This window comes from Callithrix jacchus, chromosome 8 (genome assembly GCF_049354715.1).
Source record: "Callithrix jacchus isolate 240 chromosome 8, calJac240_pri, whole genome shotgun sequence".
Taxonomy (NCBI): domain Eukaryota; kingdom Metazoa; phylum Chordata; class Mammalia; order Primates; family Cebidae; genus Callithrix; species Callithrix jacchus.
The window spans coordinates 58846559-58869817 of NC_133509.1; the positions used below are offsets into that span (position 1 = coordinate 58846559).

At 45.8% G+C, this 23259-nt stretch overlaps 2 protein-coding genes and 1 long non-coding RNA gene across 5 annotated transcripts in view; 1 reads left to right on the forward strand and 2 right to left on the reverse strand.

Annotated features, from left to right (window-relative positions):
* LOC144577375 (uncharacterized) overlaps positions 1-23259 on the forward strand; it is a 182632-nt gene that overhangs the window by 106179 nt on the left and 53194 nt on the right. Inside the window, exons 1-2 of one of the 2 annotated variants that reach the window (XR_013521121.1) lie at positions 1-6341; positions 19427-19514. The exon at positions 1-6341 is cut by the window's left edge and continues 27551 nt beyond it. The exons of the other annotated variant lie outside the window; for it this stretch is intronic. This is a non-coding gene — a long non-coding RNA (uncharacterized LOC144577375). The remainder of the gene's footprint in view (positions 6342-19426; positions 19515-23259) is intronic. 2 annotated transcript variants of the gene reach the window in all.
* Positions 3003-6205, reverse strand: GZMH (granzyme H). Its single transcript, XM_009005847.6, has 5 exons — positions 5931-6205; positions 4650-4794; positions 4007-4142; positions 3544-3801; positions 3003-3146 (listed from the first exon to the last, which is right to left on the reverse strand). Exons 1-5 carry the CDS (start codon positions 5983-5985, stop codon positions 3003-3005), a joined length of 738 nt encoding a protein of 245 aa, XP_009004095.1. The 5' UTR covers positions 5986-6205.
* GZMB (granzyme B) lies at positions 10177-13943 on the reverse strand. Of its 2 annotated transcripts, NM_001267748.1 has the most exons (5): positions 13853-13943; positions 12689-12836; positions 12093-12228; positions 11627-11887; positions 10533-11004 (listed from the first exon to the last, which is right to left on the reverse strand). In NM_001267748.1, the coding sequence occupies exons 1-5, from the start codon at positions 13905-13907 to the stop codon at positions 10792-10794; spliced, it is 813 nt and encodes a 270-aa protein (NP_001254677.1). In that variant the 5' UTR covers positions 13908-13943; the 3' UTR covers positions 10533-10791. The 2 variants fall into 2 exon arrangements, with proteins under 2 accessions (XP_035114507.1, NP_001254677.1); XM_035258616.3 differs by having other exon boundaries at positions 10177-11004; positions 12689-13937.

The following is a 23259-nucleotide window of genomic DNA, read 5'->3' on the forward strand; positions in this document are numbered from 1 at the left end:
CCTAGGAGGATTATGGCTGTCTCTGCTGAGTCATGCAGGTTGTCAAGGAAGTGGGGGAAATTTGGCAATCACAGGCCTCACCCAGCTCCCATGCAAACTGAAGGGCCAATCTCACTCCCACTGTGCCCCCCTAACAAACCTGAGTCTGTTTCCGGGCAATGAGTGAGCTGGGCATGAGAACTTGCCCCAGGCTACCCACTTCCCTGGTGTGAAAGAAAAGGGCTTCAGTTCTTTCCTCGCCTGTGGAGTCTGCACACTGGATTCATGCCCTTCCCTGATTTCTGGCCAGGAGGCTTCTTGCCCCATTCAAATTATTACAAAGTTCATTTGGAGCTTTCCTTCTCCTTGTGGTGTTTTCCCGTTGCTCCTCTGGCCACCCTCCCAGTGGATCCCTGTGGTACCTGGCAGGAATGGCTTGCCTGGGGACCCAGGGAGCTCTCAGAGCCTTTCTGCTGCTTCCTCTACCCCTGTATTTCTCTCAACTCTCTAAATTGACTCAGTGCCAGCTAAGGTTGAAAACTTCTTCCGTAAACAGAGTTTCAGTTTCTCCAGTGCGAATGTGTGTTCAGGAGTAGAGGATTTCCCTTTTCAACTTCCACAGTTGGAGCACTCACAGTATTTAGGGTGTCTCCCTACATGGTCATGCAGGAGCAGTTTGCTCTTTCAGAGGTCTGTGGGTCCTTTCGGGGTTGCTGGTTTGTTTTTGTAGTTGATATGGAGAAAAAAATCACAATGTGAACCTCCGCGGGCTGCCCTGTCTGTGTGAGTTGGAGCTGCAATCTAGTCCTGCCTCCCTTCTGCCATGATGATTTCTAATGTCTTTTTATTTCTTTGTGTCATTTTCATTTTATTTTTCAATGTGCTGGATTTTTCCCCCATGTGTGGGATTTATTTGTTATTCTTTTCAGTGAAGTTTCTACTTTTTTCAGTGTTAGTCCCATTTGATTCAGTGTTTTCAGCTCTTGTGAGTTTATAGGGTTCTGTCACATTTAACTCACTAGTGGTACTATTTGAGAGATAAGGATCCTAAACAAAGTTAACAGGGTCACTGTTATATTAACTGTCTCACACTTGAACTGTAGCATTTCTTAGGTTTGTGGACTGAGGTTCATGTCTTCTATATGAAGAATAAACAAAACTAAGGCTGCTCTGGTTGTCTTCTTCCTTCCTTCCTGATATGGTTTGGCTCCATGTCCACACCCAAATCTCATCTTGAATTGTACTAATCCCCATGTGTAGTGGGAGGAACCCGGTGGGAGATAATTGAATCATGGGGGCCAGTTTTTCCTGTGCTGTTCTCATGATAGTGAATAAGTCTCATGCGATATGATGGTTTTATAAAGGGGAATTTCCCTGCATAAGTTCTCTTGCCTGCCGCCATGTAAGACGTGACTTTGTTCCTACTTTGCCTTCCGCCATGATTGTGAGGTCTCCCCAGCCATGTGGAATTGTGAATCAATTAAACCTCTTTCCTTTATAAATTACCCAATCTCAGGTATATCCTTATTAGCAATGTGAGAACAGACTAATACACTTCCACACCTCTGGACACAGACTCCACTGAGCATAGATTAAAAACCTCAGGACCTGAGAATCTCCAAGTTTCTTCTAATATCACACACTATCCTGGAATCAAACCAGATCATGCATGTGAGGCTACAGGTAGAATACAGAGAATTTAATTATTTTCAAAACAAGACTTGTGGATTACAAATACATATCCATTTGTGCAAACTGACCTGCCTGGTGGAAAGAGAAGAACCAGGAGAATCGAGATGAAATTTATTATTGTAAATTTTCCAAAAGCAGAGACAGAGACTATTATATGCTTGGCACAAAGAGAGATATCAGAAGGATTTGTCTATTGATAAATGGCATAGTGGTGCTCCCAGCCTAGTAGCCTTGGAGCCCTCTGGTGCACAGCTGCCATAACTCCAGATTGCCAACAGTGGGTGTCTGGGTCTGAGGCCAGGCCAGGCTGAAAGAGGTTGAGGCTGCTGAGTGGTGATGCTGAGGCTGCTGAGGCCATGACTGGCTCCACAGAAGGTGATGCCTGAGCCCCTGGGGAACGCTGTGCTGGACTGAGGGCCTCAGCCAGCCCTTCCCAGGTGGAAGGTGAGAGCTGGCTCCTCTGATCAGCATCAGGTGGGCTGGCAGCCCAGGTCAGGCTGGGACAAGCAGTAGGGGAGAATTTACACAGAACTTGGAACTCTGTTATGGAAGATGAGAGAGAGGCTGGCTTCAGAGCAGGGTGAGCTAGAAGGGAAAGAAACTGGTGGTGAGGGCACTTGAGTGAAAACACTAGGGAGCTGGGAAGGCCAGCCAGGAAGGAAGGAGGTTGACTGAGCTCAGTGCTGGGCCTAGGGCAGGGAAATGAGACCTAGGGACAGAGGTGCATTTTGGCCTCCTAAGCTGCAGGCAGGCCTGGCTTGGGAGGAGCCTGCCTGCCCCTGGAGGACAAGCCCTGGAAATAGGAAACTGGGTGCTCATGACATGGGCCCTGGCCTCCTGGGTCCCTGGAGTTATTTGCTTTTCACTTCCCTGCTCCATTCTCTGCCACATTGTTAGTGGAGCAGTTGGTTGGTTTCGAGATGATAAGAAATTCCTAAGGTCCAGAGAGGTTTATTTATTTATTTTTTTGTGGTGGGGTGGTGAAGATTGTTTGTAATGGAGTTCAAACTAGCTCTGACAGAGGGTTCAGTATCAAAGACACATGATTGAGAAATTGGTGAGAAATCCGTACAGCATAGGATTTAGGGAAGAGAGAAAGCTGGGGGAGAAAGGAGGAAGCAAAAGCCTGAAGTGACAGCAGACGGATGCCTGGAACAGCATCGTTACATTCTGAAGATGGTTCAATGAATAAATAAGAACTTCAGTCATATTTACGCTAGAGATCCATTTATTATAGCCCTGCAATCCGGGATGTCCACCCCCATGGGAGTCTTGCCTCTGTACCAGAGAAGATGGTTAGGCCCAGAGGAAGGTTAGTCTCATGCCTGCTGTTACAGGCACTTCATTGTTCTCTTTATCCAGGGCAGGAAGTGTGAGACCTCGATGTAGACTCCTGGAGGCATCCCATTGTTTTTCCCATAAGAGAAAACACCTTGGACCACGTTCTTACACACGAGGGGCCCCCCGGAGTCCCCCTGTGAACAGAGAGAGGAAAGACTGAGCTGGCCTTTCCTGGGATGGGTGGTCTCTGTTAGAGGTTGTGTGTGACATCACTGCCAGCCTCCCTCAGTCCTGGGTCTCCAGCATGGCCCTGGCTGTGCTTTCTGGCTCTCCCCAGACCAAGCCTTTCTCTGCGATTCTCAGTCACTCTGGTGATAAGTGACTGTGGGATGACAGATCCTTCTCCTCCAAACACCCCAATCCACCTAGTCTTTAGGAGTGGATGAAAGACTGGATTCCTGGGGGAAACAGGGAAACAGGCTACCCAAGCACTGGGCTGGGAGCATGAGGATCTGTCCACTGCCATTCCCCAGAAGTCCCTCAAATTCCTCTCTCCCTGCAGTCCTTCTGGGTAGAGGCTGGAAACCCAACCTTGAAACCGGTCTTTGTCTTCTTCGGATCCCCCACACAAATCTTGGTGGCTCTGCTGTAATAGGCATGGAAGACATATTCACATTCCTGGTCCTTCTGCACTGTCAGCAACACTTCCTGCAGTGTGGTTGCTAAAGTGCCCATTGAGACACGGCCCCAGCCAGCCACGCTGCACACCTGCCCTGGTTTCACCTGGGCCTTGCTGCTGGGTTGCCGGAGGGTCTGCACAGCTGAGGTCTGCTTGGCTTTTCTCTCCAGCTGGTGGGAAACAAGCAAGAAAGTCAAGGTCAGGCAATGGCCTTCAGGACCCCAACACAGTGATGGGGCTGCACCATCTTCCATCTCCTCTGAGGCACAGGGACAGGTCAAGAGGCTAGGATGGATATGAGGGAAGGGCTGGGATCATAGTGGGAGTGGAACCAACTGGACCAAGATGAGCAAGAGTGACAGGAGTGTGCCTCACCTGCAGTAGCATGATGTCACTGGAGAAGATCTCAGGGTTATAGGCTGGGTGGGGGAAAGCTCTTCTCACAGGGATGAACTGCTGGGTCCTCTCCTGTTCCTTGATATTATGGGCCCCCAAGGTGACATTTATGGAGCTGCACAGAGAGCAGAGTGAGGATGGGGGTAGAGTCATAGGGGATACAGCCCAGGAGCAGTAAGAACAGGTGACAGCTGGGGCAGGGCAGGGCTGCAGCTAAGGGGAAGTTGAGGGGACAAAAGGGCTCCAGGGTGGAGTGACTGTGCCCTGTGCTTCACAAAGACATGAAGAGTAGGGCGTCTGGGGGCTTTCTCTTGCCTTCAGGAAATATGGAATTGCTCAGTTTTGCATTTTGACCCTTAATGCACGCATTCAACATTCACCACTGCTTTTATTTGACCCGTGTATGAAACCATGCCACTTGCTTTGACTTCTGACCCTCTGAGCCTGTCCTATTTCTCAGCCTTTCGTCATCCTAGTCCTATCATCCTAGGTGGCTGCTCCGATGAGCTTTCATGGGCTTGTGTTACCAGGAACTCTGAAAGCTCTTCTGGGCCGCAGTCATCCGGGAAAGAGCAAAGGTCCTTGTAGGGGGCTCAGGAGGTGAGCTGGTGCTGCTCCTCACCTTCCCCAGCAGTAAGCAGCTGTCATCACAAAGTCCTTCCTCACTAGGATGCCACCACATCCCTTACTCTTCTTATCCAGAAACTGAACAAAGGCCATATAGTGGTAGGAGTGGGGCTTGGCCTCATGGCCCCCGATGATTTCCTCTGAAAGGAAAGCCTGGAAGATAAAGTAGCTGGGGATGGCTGTGGTCAGGGGAGAAGGCTTAGAAAGACAGTGATTGAGGGCAAAGTCTTTTGTGTGCTGCAGATGGTGAGGGAGGGTCCTCCTGAGCTCTGCAGGCAGCACTCCTTGCAGGTAGAATAAGCTTTTCTGAACTTCAAATCTTACAGTCTCCTCTGAGAAAGAAGGGACAGTGCTTGACTTCTGCATCCTGCTTCAGAAACGTATGGAGGAAGAAAGATCTGTTTTCACAATGGGAGATTCCCAAAGGATGCTGGACAGAACTTCCCTGGTTCCTCCTTCTGAGTGAATCTTTCTGATCCCTCTGAGCCGTTCCTATCCTCCTGATTGGTGCCATTTTCTAATGATCTACCCATGAGCTTCTGGAGTTGGATTTTCTAAAATTCTCATGTCCAAGGGTCTAACACATTCTTGGTCCTCAGTAAGTGTTCTTTGGCTGCATAAATGAATAGCCTTTGGTTGAGGTTTGGTGGGGGTAATGCTGGTGGAATTCAGGACATCAGGGATATTAGAGGGGGTTACCACCAGGTCACTGGAGTGGCCAAGGGCCTGGAAAGGCAGAGGGAAGTGGCGAAACCAACTAAAAATGGATTGCAAAGCCTGTGTGGAGCCAAGGTAATGGGAGAGCTATGGACACAGTCGTCTTGCCACCTCTGAGATCAGTTTCACCATGACCTTCTCTCCTGGGCAAGGGTAATTGGGTGGGGGCACTGAATAATTTAAATGGTTCTTAAGCTGGGTCCAGTGACAACTCCCATGACTGCAACTTGGTGTCTGAGATTCCCTTTCCTGGGTTGGAGTGTAGGATAATAATTACTTATCTTTTTTTAGCTTCACATTCCCCATCAAGTGCCTTTCTAAGAATAACTCACACCCCAGGTCATAAAGAACAGGTCTAGGGAGAGGGTAACACCTACTGAACCTTTTAGGGAATCCCTTCGTTTTTTGATCTTTGCTGAGACTATCTAGCCTCATATTTATAAGTCTGGGTGTGGAATGGGAGCTGGGTTCAGATTGATGAAAATGCCTGACCAGTGCTCATGGGTGCAGGTTGTCTTATAGATAGGTTCAGGCCTCTGGAATAGGGATAGTCACTTACCTGTCCCAGTCCCAGGGGGCAGAAGAAAGGCCGACAGGAGCAGGAATGGCTGCATTTTCTCAGGAAGGCTGCCTAGGTCAGAGCTGTTGGTGTTGACTCCTTCCAGAAGCAAATCCTGGAGGAGGATGAAGGAGGGGTGGGTACAGTAACTTCAGAGACCTCCTAGACTTGTCCCCTTCTGGTTTCTATGGGTGTCATTATAGAAGGTGGTTTATTAAAATTCTCCGGCTTGGTTTAGGTGGACATGGCACTGTCACCACATTTACACTCCTGCTGCTGAGTAACAATGTAAAAGCAAGAATAAAGAACAAGGAGGTGGAGCTGTTGAAGCTGTGGCTGCAGCTAGCAGGAAGGCTGGAATCCCAGAAGCTCCTCAGTGACGGAAGAACCAAGAATATCTCTTTTTCTCAGGTGTTGGCTCTTTTTCTACTCGGATAAACTCATGAATAATTATTTAGCAAACCAGATCCCGGGATATGAGAGACATGGTTCTTGCCCTTGAAGAGTTGATGGTTAGCAAGAGTAGACTGAAAATCTGTGGTTAGAGCACAAGATAGTATGCGTCATGGTGCGGAAATCTGCTTGTTGGTGTGATATGGAGGCTGGACTTGCCTTAGCAGTATGCTGAGTTGCACACACCCAACAAATACTCTAAATGGCAACCCATTTCTATCTTACCACTATTTCATGTTTGTAGTTTTAGAATATTTAGAATCCCCTCTTTAAATGTAAATATTCTGTGACAAAGAGAACTTCTCTTATTCCACAGTTCTGCAAAAAGTTCTGGACTTGATATTTATTGGACCAAAATGAGTCATCATTGAGTCCATTGAAATATAGTGGCCTGATTGCTTTATGCTTTGGTTATTTAGCCCTCCTTAAGCTGAGGTGGGGACTGTCCTACCCCATCCATGGTGCCTATGAATGAGGAGGGGATTGCCCTTGAGAAACACTAGTTGTTGTTGCCAGTTGATGGGAAAAGGGATGCTGATCATTCTGATAATAACTGTCCACTAAATATTCTCTCAGTGTTCAGAGAGCCATGTCTCTGATGACCATTGGCTCACAGCCATAGGCTGTCCATAAACAAAAATGTATATATGTATAAATATACATATATAGTTAAATAGAGAACATGTAAATGATAAAATTAAATTTACCAAGAATTCCACCACAAGAGATCATCATTAATGTTTAAGCATGTTTCCTTCTACTATTGTTCTAGATATTCATAAAGTGCTAATCCTGCTGTTACTTTAACAGAATTGAGATAGAACTTTAGGTGATAATCTTTTTGTGATGGATTTCCCAGGCGTTCTTTGAGCTTCTTGTGTTTGGATGTCTAGATCTCCAGCAAGGCCAGGGGAATTTTCCTCAATTATTTCCTCAAATAAGTTTTTCAAGGTTTTAGATTTCTCTTCTTCCTCAGGGACATCAATTATCCTTAGGTTTGGCTGTTTAACATAATCCCAAATTTCTTGGAGCCTTTGTTCATTTTTTAAAAATTATTTTTTCTTTGTCTTTGTCTCATTGGGTTAATTTGAAAACATTGTTTTTGAGCTCTGAAGTTATTCTTCTGTTTGTTCTATTCTATTGTTGAAACTTTCCAGTGCCTTTTGTATTTCTCTAAGCATGTCATTCATTTTCAGAAGTTGTGATTATTTTTTCTTTATGATATCTATTTTTCTGGAGAATTTTTCGTTCATATCATATATATATATATAAATATATATATATATACACATATATACATTTCTTTAAGTTGTTTTTCACCTTTCTCTGGTATCTCCTTAAGTAGATAATCCTCTGGATTCTTTATCTGGCAATTTAGAGATTTCTTCTTGGTTTGGATCTTTTGCTGAGGAGCTGGATCTTTTGGGGATGATATAGAACTCTGTTTTGTCATATTACCAGAATTACCTGTCTAATTCCTTATCATTTGGGTAGATTATTTCAGTGGAAAGGTCTGGAACTCACGGCCTGCTGTTCAGATTCTATTATCCCATGGGGTGATCCCTTGATGTGGTGCTCTCCCTCTTCCCCTAGAGGCGGGGCTTTCTGACAGCTGAACTGCATTGACTGTTATTGCTCTTCTGGGTCCATCCTCCCAGTGGGGCTACCAGGTGCCAGCTGGGGAATGTCTGCAGGGTCCTGTAATGTGATCTGTCTTTAGATCTCCCAGCCATGGATACCAGCACCTGCTCTGCTGGAGGTGGCCGGGGAGTGAAGTAGACTCTGTGGGAGTCCTTGGTTGTAGATATGTTTAATGTGTTGGGCATGACTTTGAGGATTACATGATCCTAGAGAAAAATTTTACTCCATGCCATAAGAGTGCAGTGCTGTGTATATTTGAGACAGGGAGGCATTAACTTCAAGCTAGTGTTTATGTTCAACTCCCAGGCAGTACCTTGTATTAACAACAATACTTTGAAGGGGTGGCTTCTGGGAGTGTTTGGCAGGGTGAGTTTAACACAAGGCAACCTTCATTCAACAAAATATACTCTATTGGTGGCCTCCAAGCCCATAACTTCCTAACATTCACAAGTCCAGGAAGTTTTAAAAACGATGGATGTAGCAGTAACCGAGTGGCCTGAATATTAGAGGCATTTATCCATTTTTCCAGCCCGTGTGAGCCTTCCTGATTCTTGTTTCACTCTGTACAGGCAGAATCAGATACTTTTTTAAAAATACACACGCTTTTTTATTAGTATAGATACCTTCACAGTCAATACTGTAATTTTTAGAGGAATTCCACATTATTACATCAACTGTGTGAATTTCTAACAGAGGCAAAACTGAGCACCATAGTTTAAAGTAGGAAGACCATGCTTGAGGACAACAGATGTTCATTAAGGATGCACGATTGGTTTGAGAAGTTTTTAAGCCTAGTCCTCGCCCTCCTCCTCCTCAAACTCCCCTTGTTCATCGGCCATGGCATCCTAGTACTGCTGGTACTCAGACACCAGGTCGTTCATGTTGCTCTCAGCAGATACTTTTTAAACAAATGAAAAGAAGCCTGCACTAGTTGTCTTCTTCCTGTTCTGCTGCTCTTTCCCCTAGGTGAAGAGGATGCTCCATTGAACAGTTTGACAACTTCATGTCTAGCAACTAAATGATTAAAGTGATTTTCAAATCCCATACACTGCTGTTCTGGAGTCACACATGACAATATTCATACAAACTGTATGAATATCTAGCCCCTTTCACATATCTTCCTACCTAGGATACCCAGAGACCCATGTGGTTTCATAAGGGCCTTGCCACTAAGATGCCAGCCCACCTCATGCCCTGGCAGAGAGGGGCCTCAGAAAAAACGGAAATAAAAATAAGATACAAATACTTTATTCCCATAGATTTCCATATACAGCTAGATCTTGTGAACTAATCTGAAAGATGGAAAGGGAGTGAAACAATTTGTATGAAAATTCTCAACATTGTCAGTTTGATTTGGGTTCAGATGATAGCCTGCTATTGTGTTCACTTACTATCCTCTATGCTTGGTGTGTAGTAAGTACTTAATGATTATTTGCTGGTTGATAGAAATAAATCAGCAAATATTGCTGCAGGAATGAGCCCTTTTGAACTCAAATCCTGATGCATGAATGAGCCCTTTTGAAGTCAAAGGGCTGATGTAGCCCAGGTGGCCAGCAGGGAATCTTAGCCTAGAGGCCAGCAGTGACCAAGAGGAACAGGTTTAAAGGGGCTCAGGCTGCTGACTGCCTAGGTGGGCAGTGAACCTTGAGTGTATGGGAGGACACTGGGCTGGATGGGAGAGGTTGAGCTGGCTCTATCTAGGGAAGAGATGGAGCCAAGGGTTGGAGAGAGACCCTGCCAGCCTTGTCCTCCCTGGGTCCTACCTGCTGCCAGTGCAGGCCTGGTTTTTTTGAGGTCCCTCTCTGCCAGGACATGAGGTGGTCTGGCATTTCAGTGGCAAGGCCCTATGGAACCACATGGGTCTCTGGGTATCTTAGGTGGGGAGATATGAGGAAGGGACAGATCAGATCAGCGTGGTCTGGAGAGGACAACAGTTGGTAGATTCTGAGAATGTTCAGCAGGGATGAAGAGAAGGGCAGCCAAGAGGCTGGAGGGTGAGCTGAGCCTGGAAGGCAGAGAAAGGAACTAAGCCCAGGGGAGAATGAGGAGCCCCAGTGGGATGTGAGGAGCTAGGTCCCATGGTATTATCCCTTTTTTCTCTGTCGTGTAACACTGGAGAAGTAAATAAGAAGTTTACTCTGAGCCCCACAACCAAAGTGGTCCACGTTGTCTCCTGATGGTGATCAGCTTCAGCCCTGGCAGAAGGGCAGGCCCTGTCGAAACTGGTATGGATAAGAAAGAGCTGGGCATCAGCTTTGAGTGGGTGTTTGGGGAGGTGGCAAGGGGTGAGGGAAGAGGAGAAAGCAGAAAGCAGCAAAATTGTGTCATTGGCCTGCATAACACAGACCTGGTGCTTGTGAATGAGGGTCAATGAATAAACAAGAAACCAGCCTTTCCACTCAGCTTGGAGGTATTTATTCAGTTGCTGGCACCTCTCCCAGTATAAATCTGGACTCAGCTCCAGAGAAGGTGGTTCATCACAAAGGGAGCTTAGTTTGCTTCCTGTAGTTAGTGGCATTTCCTGGTTTTCTTTTCCTTTCGTTTTTTTTTTTTTTTTTTTTTTTTTTTACATGGAGTCTTGCTCTGTCACCCAGGCTGGAGTACAGTGGCATGATCTTGGCTCACTGCAACCTCTGCCTCCTGGATTCAAGTGGTTCTTCTGCCTCAGCCTCCTGAATAGCTGGGATTACAGGTATATGCCACCATGCCTGGCAAATTTTTGTATTTTTAACTGAGGTGGAGTTTCAACATCTTAGCCAGGCTGGACTCAAACTCTTGACCTCGTGATCCACCTGCCTCGGCCTCCCAAAGTCCTGGGATTACAGGTGTAAGCCATCGTCCCCGGCCTCATGGTTTTCTTTATCCAGTGTACAAAGCTTGAGACTTTGGTGAAGGCCCGTGGAGACTTGCCATTGCGTGGTCCATGAGAGACAATGCCCTGGGCCACCTTGTTACACACAAGGGGGCCTCCGGAGTCCCCCTGTGAATAGAGAGTGGAAGGATTGAGCTGATGCTTCTCTTGGTCCTGCCCTTTCTGCCATCTCAAGCCCCCTCTTAGTGAAGGCCAACTTGCACAGCCTGTACATGGGAGACCAGAGGGCAGGGCAGGCTCCTGGTGGTCTCCAGGTGCCAAATTCTGGCCCTGGACATTGTTATTGCTTCACCTTATCCCAGGGGCCAGCCTCTGTCATCTCCCCTAGATCCCAGGTATGTGGGACAATTGGCTGAAGCAGGCAAGGAGGGCTGATACCCAGCATGGAGTACCAGCTGATTAACCACGTTGGGTATCAGCCTCTGAAGACATACCTGATTGTAATTATTGCACCCCCAGTGATCATAGTTTCCTAATATCTGTGACCTGTGGTGGGTGGGGTGTTGCAAATTCATCCTTCCAAAGGAGCACCAACCACCATAAGCCTCCTGGTAAGTTTGCAGAGGCCCTAATTTCTCCCCAGCTCTGTCTGTTCCCCTTTTCTTTTTCCAGAGAGAAAGATCACTGTCTAGTGGGTGAAGGAGTTCCCCACTGCTTGGGTCTCCAGGTCTCAGATCTTCCCCAAACATCTTTCTCCCCAGAGCCAATCCAGGCAGATACGTAGTCTTACCTTAAAGGAAGCCTTTTTAATCTCTGGGTCCCCCACACACAACTCAACTGTACTGTCGTAATAATTGCGTAAGCAGGATTCACACTTTCGATCTTCCTGCACCGTCAGGTTTACCGCCTGTAGTGTGTGTGAATATGTTCCCATGGGGGTTGTCCGTCCCCAGCCGGCCACACTGCACACCTGCCCTGGCTTCACCTGGGCTTTGCTGCTGGGTAGCCTGAGGGGCTGTACAGCTGTGGTCCTCTTGGCCTTTCTCTCCAGCTGTTGGGGAAGAGGCAAGAAAGTCCAGGTCAGCCAATGAACTTCTGGGCCCTGACACAGTGATGGGACAGTGCCGTCTTCCCTCTCCTCTGAGGCACAGGAATTGACCAAGAGGCCAGGATGGAAAGGAGGGGAAGGCTGGTGTCACAGTGGGAGTGGAACCAACTGTACCAAGAAGAGCAAGAGTGGCAGGAGTGTGCCTCACCTGCAGTAGCATAATGTCACTGGAGAAGTTCTCAGGATTATAATCTGGGTGGCAGAAGGTTCTTCTCACAGGCATGCTCTGCTGGGTCCTCTCCTGTTTCTTGATATTGTGGGCCCCCAGGGTGACATTTATAGAACTGCACAGAAAGCAGAGTGGGGATGGGGGTGGAGTCATAGGGGATACAACCCAGGAGCAGTAAGAGCAGGTGACAGCTGGGGCAGGGCAGGGCTGCAGCTGAGGGGAAATTGAGGGGACAGTTGGCCTCCAGGAATTGGAATTCTGGTAATTGCACCAGGTTTCTCAGGGGTTGGTTCCCCCTAGAGACACAAGTGAAATTACTTCAGATTGCATTCTTATGCCAAAGTATGCCCCAGTTCTATATATGGCAGGCTTGGTCACTCTGCTCTTTCTTACTTCAGCAGTGCCTCTGGAACTGACCTTCCCCTCTCCTCACAAGCTTACCTGCCCTTTTCTCACCCTCTAAGGAGCCTTCCTGGTATATGTGCTCCCAGGAGCCCAGGGGGCTCCTTGAGAAGAAGGCATGGGTCTCTGTGAAGTGTTTCCAGGAGGGCATGGGGCTGTTTTCTGCTCCTCACCTTCCCCAACAGTGAGCAGCTGTCAGCACGAAGTCCTCTCGTACCAGGAAGCCACCACACCTCTTCAGAGACTCCTGATCCCAGATTGCAAGATAGGCCATGTAGGGGTGGGAGTGGGGCTTGGCCTCATGTCCCCCGATGATCTCCCCTGAAGGAAAAGTCTGTCTGCTTGTGTGCACCCATGCAGTCTGCTGGGTGAGTTCCTGCTTGATGGTTCCAGAACTCCTGGGCAGTTGGGAGCCTGGGATAGCCTGGAGTTGGGAGGGGCCTGGAGGAAGGGGCTTCAATTTCCTGCTCTGAAAAAGGGAAGAATAGCAGGCTTTGGTCTGAAATCTTTCTTCCATATGTAGTTGAATGCGAGCATACCTGTCTTAGGGACAGTGAAATTCCAGAGGCTCCTGATCATTCCTCTCCTGACTTTGCTTTGTTTCAAGTGAGTTTCCAAGACCCTTAGGAGTCTTGTGGTGTCTAGGATAGTGCTGCTTTCTAACGGCCAGAGTGTTAAGTGGAGGGCTCTAGATACTGTCACATCCTATTTCCTAGAGCCTGACATGTGCTGGGTGCCCAATAAATGTTCCTGGCTGCATGATGGACTGGCTCCAGTTAGCCTCTGGATGAGGGCTGGTAGAGCAGTGCTGGTGGAATTCTAGAAAGCAGGGAAGTTGGGGCCTGCCACAGTGCCTCATCTTCAGAAAGAAGGGAGCCACTAAAGACCAGAGAAGAAAAGCAGAATTGGAGAATGGGACTGAGCAAACGCATTAACAGTGCTTTGAGGACAGTGACTGCACCAATTCTGTAGGCAGCTGAGCTCTGGGTTTCTCTCCTAAGAAGACAGTGAGAGAAGCACCTGTCTTATCTCAGAAACAGAAGCCAGGCCCACTCTAGAATAATTTAATATTTCGTCCTCTGCCATTTACTTCTAGGAAAGTACCACTCTCCAGGTGACAAAGGTGGGCTCTGAGGAGGGGATAGCACCCACTGGCTCTTCTCGAGAACAGTGTTTTGCTCTGCCATTCCTGCTGATAGTTTATCCAGCATCACTCTTGGGGGGTCTCGGTAGGATGGGAGCTGGAGTTCAGAATATTCCTGGTAGATAGATGGATCAGGAATGTGAAGAAAGGGCAGGGGACCTGTGGGATGGGGTTGGGCCCCCAGGTCACTCACCTGCATCTGCCCTGGGCAGCAGGAGGAAGGCCAGCAGGAGCAGGATTGGTTGCATCATCTCAGGAAGTCTGCCCTGGTTGGAGCTGCTGTTGTTTCCTCCTTGCTCTCTTTTAGCTCTTGGGAGAGGAAGGAGGTGGAGTGGACTCAGTGACTTCATGTTCCTCTTTGGTTTTGCGGTGCCTGATCACAGAAGGTTTTCTATGAATGCTGCCCACCCCCACTGCCTCTGCCTGATGACGTCCTCTGGGGGCTTGTGTGAGAATCGTGCAGTGACCACATCAGCACCCACAGCTGATGACTCAGAGTGGATCACCTATTCAGCCTAGAGCAGGAACCCAAGCTCATGAGGTGGACTGTAGGATGTGGTAACAGCCAGTAGAGATACTAGAGCACTAGAAACCTGAGTTTCCAGTGACAGAACCACCAATGCTTTCATGGCCAATCCATCAGGATAGTTTCTTTAGTGAGTATGTGTTTGAGCCCTTCTCTTGTGCTAGAACAAAACATGTTGGAGATGTGTCTCTTTCCCTTAGAAAGAGGAGATAGAGTATAGTTTGGGGAGGGCTATGGTAGAGCAATACACAAGGCAGTAACAAAGCATGGCCACCAACTACTAGACCCATTTATTGTTGCAGCTTCCTTTCTAAGGGATTTCTAACATCCACTATTTAGGTAGAAATGTTTAGTGTGAGAGGCCACCTCTTTTCTGAATGCTTTCAACAGAACTCTTGTACTTGACATTTTTTGGGCCTAAATTAACAAATTGCTATGGTCCTAGGAGTTGAATCCACTTTGGATAGGCTGGGATCAGTCCACTCAAACCACTCAAACCAAGAATGAGAAAGGGCTGCTTCTCTAAAGGATGTTTGGGATGCTAAACTGCTGATATCATGTGAAATGAGGAAGCATGCCAGGCAGCCAAAGATTAGTAGTTGTCATTTTTAGTGTTCTGTCTCCTGTCCAGAGAGCCACACTTCTTACATATCAAGCTCAGCACATAATAGGCTTACAGTAAACATTTGCTAAACAAACTACTCTAATGCTTTCCCTCCCCTAGTCCCACACCCCTGACAGGCCCCAGTCTGTGATGTTCCCCTGCCTGTGTCCATGTGTTCTCGTTGTTCAACTCCTACTTGTGAGTGAGAACACGCAGTGTTCTGTTTTCTGTTCCTGTGTTAGTTTGCTGCTGATCATTCCTCTCCTGACTTGCTTTGTTTCAAGTGAGTTTCTAAGACCCTTATGAGTCCTGTGGTGTCTATGATAGTGCTGCTTTCAAATGGCCAGGGTGTAAATGGAGGGCTCTAGATACTGTCATATTCTATTTCCTAGAGCCTGACATGTAGTGGGTGCCCAGTAAATATTCATGGCTGCATGATGGACTGGCTCCAATCAGCCTCTGGACAAGTGCTGGTAGAGCAGTGTTGGTGGAATTCTAGAAAGGTGGAAACAAATCACATGAATCAAACCACATGGAGAGACTTAGTTGTTCTTTTTTTTTTTTTTTTAATTGTACCTTAGGTTCTGGGGTACATGTGCAGATCATGCAGGATTGCTGCATAGGTATATACATGGCAATGTGGTTTGCTGCCTCCATCCCCCTGTCACCTATATCTGGCATTTCTCCCTATGTTATCTTTCCCCAACCTCCCTACCCCCCGCTGCCTCTCCCCTAGTCCTCCGCAACAGACCCCAGTGTGTGATGCTCCCCTCCCTGTGTCCATGTGTTCTCATTGTTCAACACCCACCTATGAGTGAGAACATGTGGTGTTTGATTTTCTGTTCTTCTGTCAGTTTGCTGAGAATGATGGTTTCCAGATTCATCCATGTCCCTACAAAGGATACGAACTCATCGTTTTTTATTGCTACATGGTATTCCATGGTGTGTATATGCCACATTTTCCTTGTCCAGTCTATCATCGATGGAAATTTGGGTTGGTTCCAGGTCTTTACTATTGTAAACAGTGCCGCAATTCAAGAAATGGTGCTGGGAAAACTTGCTAATCACATGTAGAAAAATGAAACTGTATCTCTATCTCTATTTATACAAATCAACTCAAGGTGGATTACAGACTTAAGATAAAATTGATAGTTCATTAGCTAGCCTAACCAAGAAAAGAAACACTTTCCCTCATCCTCAATAGAACAGTTGAGGCAAATAGCAAGCATAAAGTAAGTGTGGATTTAAAAGCAAATATACCAGGATTGATGTGGTGACTTACAGATGTAATCCTAACACTTCAGGAGGCTGAGGTGGGAGGATCACTTGTGACCAGGAGTTTTAGGCCAGCTTGGCAACGTAGCAAAACTCTGTCTCTACAACAAACAACAACAACAACAAAACACTATCCAGGAATGGTGGCACATGCCAGTAATCCTAGCTACTAGGGAGACTGAGATGGGAGTTCAATTAAGCCCAGGAGTTCAAGGTCGCAGTGAGCTATGATCATGCTACTGCTCCCTACCTGGGTGACAGAGCAAGACTCTTCTCAAAACAAATGAACAAACAAACAAACAAACAAACAAAAACAAATATATTAATAGCCATATTAAATGTAAACATTCTAAATACTCCAGTTAAAAGTTAAATAATAGCAGATAAGTTATAAAAACAAAACATAAATCTGTGTGCAGTGCAGCAGATTTTGAAAAGTTGAAGGTAAAAGAAAGGAAACATATTTGCTATATTTATAGTAACCAAAAGAAAACACTTATAGGTGCATTAATACCAGATAAAATTGACAAACAAAAATTGAAAGAACTCCAAGAATAAATAAATCCATCAGTGTCTCAGAAATTGGCACAATAAAGATGATTTAAACAGTTCATTTAATAAACTAGGCCTAACAGTTCTAGAACACCATACCCACCCACTGCAGAATACATATTTTTGTAAGTTCACTCAGAAACTTTGCCAAAATCAATCACTTACTGGGCTGCAAAGCAACTCTTGAGAAATTTCAGAGATGTATTTTTTTCAAATGTTGTCTAGTCACAACATAATTAAGCTAGAAATCAATGAAATAACTGTAAAAAAAACCCATAATATTAGAAAAAGAGAAACAAACTTTTTTATTTATTTTTAAACTTTTAAATAATGTATGTCAAAACAAAATTTATTAAAAATGAAAAGTTTTGAACTAATAATAGCATTTATTAAAATTGTGGAACTCAGCAATAGCAGATAGAGGATATTTTATAGTCTTAAAACTCGTAAATCACAACAAACTGAAATTATTGAACTGATCACATATCTCAGGAACTTTAGAGATTAATAAGTGAGATAAATTCAGTAAAGTAGGAGGAAGAAATAATAAGAGACAGCAGAAATTAATGAAATAACATGCAAACATACAATAGAGAGATTAAATACAGCAGAGATTAACCATTTGAAAGGGCTAATAAAATTAACAAACCTTTGGAGAAATTAATTAGGAAAAAAGAGAGAAGGCACAAATGTTTAATATCAGGAACTCAAAATAGAATACTTTTACAAATGCTTGGACCATGAAAAGATAAGCCAAGAATATTATAAATACATTTATGCTAATAAATTTGAAATTTTAGACAAAATAGAAATATCACCACCTAACAATATGGACTTAAAAAGAAATTGCAAAGTTGAGTAATACTAGAACAATCAAAGAAATTGTGGCAGCAGTCAAAAATTTTTCTATATAGGGAACTGACCTAGATGACTTTACTGTTAATTTCTACTGAAACTGAAGAAAGGAAGACTTTTATTATTCTACAAAGTTCCCCAGGGAAGAGAAAAAGGAACACTACCCATCTCCATTTATAAGATTGGCATCACCTTGATTCAAAGAACAGAATAAGGAAGGAAATTTATAAGTCAATCTCATGCATGATTCACTGAATCAAAGCCTTACATAAAGTATTAACTCTCAAAATTAGCCCAACAATATAGAAAAAGGTTGATACATCATGAGCAAGTTGGGTTTTCAGATCTAAGAATGCAAACCTTATTTAACCTTAGACAGACCAATTAATATACTTTGCCACACATATTTTAAGAGAGCAATAATAAAGTTATCTCAATAAACATAAGATATTTTGATAAAATTTAACATCTACTCATAACAAAAATACCCTTTTAGTAAACAAAAATGGAAATACATTTCCTTACCCTAATAAACAGTGTTTGTAAAAGGTACCTAAACCACTTAATCCATCTCTTCTCTAGTAAGAAGATGAAGGTTTCCATCTTTCCCACAAGAACAAGAAAGCCTTTCTCTCCAGGCTAATTTTCACACAAACCTGTGATTCTGGTATTCTCCTACTAGCTCTCTTCGTTGAGCAGCCTTGAATTTGGAAGTTCTCCTCGTGGGATGCTGTTAGGGAAATCTATCGAGATTAAAGAGAGAGGATGTGAATAGACTAAAGAGAGAAGCAGAGCTAGATCAGAGATTGGGAGAGTTACCGGCGCTAGAAGGTCTTTTTCTGCCTTTAATCACAGCTCATCAGACCAGATTCTCTGCTCTGACATGTGTTCCAGTGTTTGGAGACCTGGAGCTTTCTTGTTCAGGGGAGATCACCAGGGCACGGAGACCAAGCTCTACTCTTTCTCTGCTAGGGCATACCTGAAAATTACTGTTATGTAGTGGGTCCAGGAGTGGTAAATCCCTGACAAGAAGGATCATTATAATGGTCTCTCTTGAGTTGCACAGTGAAAAGGTTTTGTCTTCTTCATGTTTTAGGGAAACCCAGGATCAGACGTTTATGGAGGGCAATGTGGGGATAGTAGTTTGGGTTCAAAAGTTCCATTCATTTTTGAAGGAAAAGTGAGAAAGAAGAGGAACTGAAATTCCTAGTAATTCTCGGATATTATTCCCTATAGATAACCTCCACCTAGGTCCCCTCATCAAGAAAGGTTTATGCCTTAGTCTTCATGGTCCAGGGCCAGGCCCTCTAAGTCATCTGCTAACTTAATGTTCCATGACTAAATGAGCAGTATGATTTCCTTTTCTCTCTCTTTCTCTTTTCTTTCTCTCAGTTGATGCTCCATCTATACCAGGTTGCTGGTCCATATTTGGACTTGGATGAAATAGCACACTATGAGGCATAAAACCTGGCTTCCTGAGTGGCAGCTGAGGGGAGAGATGTAGCTGAACCAATCAGCTACAACCTCATTCCAGTGCCCATACTTACACAGTGGAAAACCCTCCAAACCCCACTTCTGAGAGCCCACTAATTCTAGATTTCACATTTCCCAAATCCTGTATGAGATTAGTTCTTGCTTGGTTCAGAGACACTGTTTTACAAGTAATGTTCTCCCTTGCCTAGCAAGCAATAAATTTAGCTTTTTGTTTCAGACACTGAGTGCTATTCTTTCCTGTGACAGTCGTTGAAATTGTTCTAGAGAAGTAAGTCCTACATGCTGAATGTCCAAGCTTGCTAAGCAACTTGCCTGGTCTCTTAGCAACTTGTTGTGAAGTAGTGGGCAGCTATGGTACTATAATACATCAAATTGCATTCCATCTTTACATGACTCATTCTTTTTCCTCACTGTCATTGTACTTCCCAAACAAATTGTTATCATTTTTATTCTTGCTTCAGGCTCTGCTTTTATAGGAGTCCGGATAGGACAAAGTGGGAAAGTACACTTTTTGATACTTCTTCCTTCATCTCAGTTTGGAGGTTAAAGGTAAGAGGGAGTCTTTTCATAAATTAAAACAAGACAATTTTCTTGGACATTATGCCATTAAAACTTTTTCTCAGCTGAGCGAGGTGGGGTGTCCTACAGTACCAGCTACTCAAGAAGTTGAGACAGAAGGATTGCTTGAGCCTGGGTATATGAGGCTGTAGTGTACTGTGATCATGCCAGTGAATAGCCACGGCATGACATAGCAAGACCCTATCTCTAAAAGAAAAAGAAAAAGTCTTTTATCTCCTGGCACTTTTTAATTATTTCTCCCCTCTGTTTAACCAAGGTTTGTGATGGAGGGTCTTTTCTCTTTCCATTTTATGATACTTTTCTGGGAGACTGACCAGGAATTTCACCTAAATACTTCCCATTGGTAGAGTAAAGCCAGCACTGCAGCCTTATAAAGAACATTCTGGGGGGAGGACTCAAGATGGCGCTGTGAGAACAACCCAGGATTGGAGCTCTCATTGAATCCGCAAACAGGTGAGTCGGAGCTGCATTTCCAGACTGATCTTTGTTGCCCACAGAACGGGGAAACTCCCAAGTATAAAAAAGACACGGGACGCCAGGCAGTAGGACTGCCTGGTGAAGCCGGCAGCCGGGGCAGCGGTGGCCGGCCCTACCCAGCAATCCCCACAGGGCGCGCTTGTCCGGGTGCCCTGTTGAACCGGCAACCTGAGACTTGAGAGGGCTGGACTTGAGACTGAACGAGACTTGGACAGTAGGCCAGCCCAGGGGATTGCAGGGACAGATCGTTTGGGATACCCAGTGGGACGAACAAAACCGCGATTTCAAACTATCCCGAGCAGACGGTCCGAGACGCTCTGTGGGGGAGGGGCGTCCACCACTACCGAGGCAACCCGCCCCAACTGAGATACACGCCCACTGCTGACGCAGCCAGCCATTGCCGAGGCAACCCATCCCTACTGAGATACACGCCCACTGCTGACGCAGCCTGCCGTTGCCGAGGCAACATGCTACAACAAAGAGACTCCGCCGCAGGGCGTGGCGGAGACCACAGCAGAGCCTGCAGGAACAGGGCGAATCATACAACAGCAGGGTGGAGCCTCGGCAGCCAAACAGTGGCTAGTCTGCCTTCTAGCTGGGCAGGACACCTCATCGGACATCGAAAAATAAAGCCCGAACCCCCCAACACAGAGCATTTGAGAAAAAAAGGGTTTTTTTTTAATGAGCTCTGTTGCAGCAGAATCAAACATAGCAGCCTAACAGCCCTGAATGAACAACAGAGCTCACAGCTCAGCAATTGAGCTCCAAAAAAGTACAGACTGTCTCCTCAAGCAGCTCCCTGACCCCTCTATATCCAAAAGACTGACATTTGGCAGGCATCATCCTGGGACAAAGATAGCAGAAAAAGAAACAGGTAGCATCCCTCACTGTGCCACAGCTGCTAGAGGTGCACCCCAGACAAGCAGGGCCTGGAGTGGACCTCAGCAGTCATACAGCGAAGGGGCTAGGCTGGTAGAAGGAAAACCAAGTAACAGAATTACTTCATCATCAACAATCTGTGTGTCCACTCAGAGACCCAATCGAAAAGTCAGCAACTACGCAGACGACAAGCGGATAAACCCACAAAGATGGGAAGAAACCAGCGAAAAAAGGAGGAAAACACCCGAAACCAGAACACCTCGCCTCCTAGAAAGGACCAAAACTCCTCACCAGCAAGGGAGCAAAGCTGGACGGAGAATGACTGTGACGAAATGACGGAATTAGACTTCAGAAGGTGGATAATGAGAAACTTTTGTGAGCTAAAAGAACATGTATTAAATCAATGCAAAGAAACTAAGGAACTTAAAAAAAAGATATGAGGAAATGGTAACAAGAATGGATAACTTAGAGAGGAATATGAATGGATTAAAGGAGCTGAAAAACACAATACGAGAACTTCGCGAAGCATGCACAAGTTTCAATAGCCGAATTGACCAAGCAGAAGAAAGAATATCTGAAGTCGAAGACCAACTCAATGAAATAAAACGAGAAACCAAGATTAGAGAAAAAAGCGCAAAAAGGAATGAACAAAGTCTCCAAGAAATGTGGGACTATGTGAAAAGACCTAACCTACGTTTGATAGGTGTACCAGAAGGGGACGAAGAGAATGAATCCAAGCTGGAAAATACTCTTCAGGACATCATCCAGGAAAACTTCCCCCACCTAGCAAGACAGGCTAACACTCAAATGAAGGAAATACAGAGAACACCACAAAGATATTCTGCAAGAAGAGCAACCCCAAGGCACATAATCGTCAGATTCAACAAGGTTGAAATAAAGGAGAAAATACTAAGGGCAGCCAGAGAGAAAGGTCGGGTCACCCACAAAGGGAAGCCCATCAGACTCACAGCAGATCTCTCGGCAGAAACACTACAAGCCAGAAGAGAGTGGGGGCCAATATTCAACAATCTTAAATAAAAGAACTTTCAACCCAGAATTTCATATCCAGCCAAACTGAGCTTCAGAAGTGAAGGAAAAATAAAATCCTTTGCGAACAAGCAAGTACTCAGAGATTTTGTCACCACCAGGCCTGCTTTACAAGAGCTCCTAAAAGAGGCACTACACGCTAGGAGAGATATACGACTCAAGATGGCGCTGTGAGAACAACCCAGGATTGAAGCTCTCACTGGATGCACGGAGAGGGTGAGTCGGGAAAGCATTTCCAGACGGATCTTAGTTGCCCACAGAACGGGGAAATTCCCAGGTATAAAAGAGACACGGGACACCAGGCAGAGGTCTCCGCTGGCATAGCCGGCAGCTGGTGCGGCTCCGGCCTGCGCCGGAGCGCAGAGGCGCTCCACAGCACTCCATACAAAAGCGCACTGTTACGGGTGCCCTGTTGAACCAGCAAACTAAGACCCGAGAGGGCTGAACTTGAGACTGAACGGGTCTTGAACTGTGACCCAGCTCAGGAAATCCCAGGGACTCAGCGTTTGGGGGAGTGCAGTGCGACAAACAAAATGGTGATTCTAAACGCTCCCGGTGAATAGGTTTTTTTTTAAAGCACAGCTCCGCGGGGGAGGGGCATCAGCCATTACCGAGGCAATCAGCCCCTACTGAGGTACACGCCCATTGCTGACGCAGCCTGCTGCTGCCGAGGCAACCAGGTACAACAGAGAGACTCCGCCACAGGGCGTAGCCCGTGGCAACAGGGCGTAGACCACAGCAGAAGGGTGGAGCCTGCAGGAAAAGGGCGAACCTCACACCAGCAGGGCGGAGCCTCGGCAGGCAAAAAGTGACTAGACTGCCTCCTAGCTGGGCAGGACAGTGAGGCAGACACTCACAAGGAAAGCGCCAACCCCCCCCAGACAGAGCATCTGAGGAAAAAAAAGGGGTTTTCTTACGAGTTAGGTTGCAGCAGAACTAAACATAGCAGCCTAGCAGCCCTGAATGAACAACAGAGCTCACAGCTCAGCACTTGAGCTCCTACAGACTGTCTCCTCAAGCAAATCCCTGACCCCTCTGTATCCATAAGACTGACATTCGGCAGACATCATCCTGGGACAAAGATAGCAGAAAAAGAAACTGGTAGCATCCCTCGCTGTTCCGCAGCCGCTACAGGTGCACCCCAGACAAGCAGGGCCTGGAGTGGACCTCAGCAGTCGTACAGCAAAGGGGCTAGACTGGTAGAAGGAAAACCAAGTAACAGAAATACTCCATCATCAACAGTCTGGGTGTCCACACAGAGATCCAATCAAAAAGTCAGCAACTACACAGACAACAGGTGGATAAATCACAA

Excerpts from the sequence above, each read along its gene's own strand:
- GZMH (XM_009005847.6), bottom strand. The coding sequence starts at position 5,985 with ATGCAGCCATTCCTGCTCCTGTCGGCCTTTCTTCTGCCCCCTGGGACT. Across the intron at positions 4,143-4,649 it reads GCTGCTTACTGCTGGGGAAG|CTCCATAAATGTCACCTTGG; the intron begins GTGAGGAGCAGC and ends CTCTCTGTGCAG. Across the intron at positions 3,147-3,543 it reads AGACAAAGACCGGTTTCAAG|GGGGACTCCGGGGGGCCCCT; the intron begins GTTGGGTTTCCA and ends CTCTGTTCACAG.
- GZMB (XM_035258616.3), bottom strand. The coding sequence starts at position 13,032 with ATGGAAGAAAGATTTCAGACCAAAGCCTGCTATTCTTCCCTTTTTCAG. Across the intron at positions 12,229-12,688 it reads GCTGCTCACTGTTGGGGAAG|TTCTATAAATGTCACCCTGG; the intron begins GTGAGGAGCAGA and ends CTTTCTGTGCAG. Across the intron at positions 11,005-11,626 it reads TTAAAAAGGCTTCCTTTAAG|GGGGACTCCGGAGGCCCCCT; the intron begins GTAAGACTACGT and ends CTCTATTCACAG.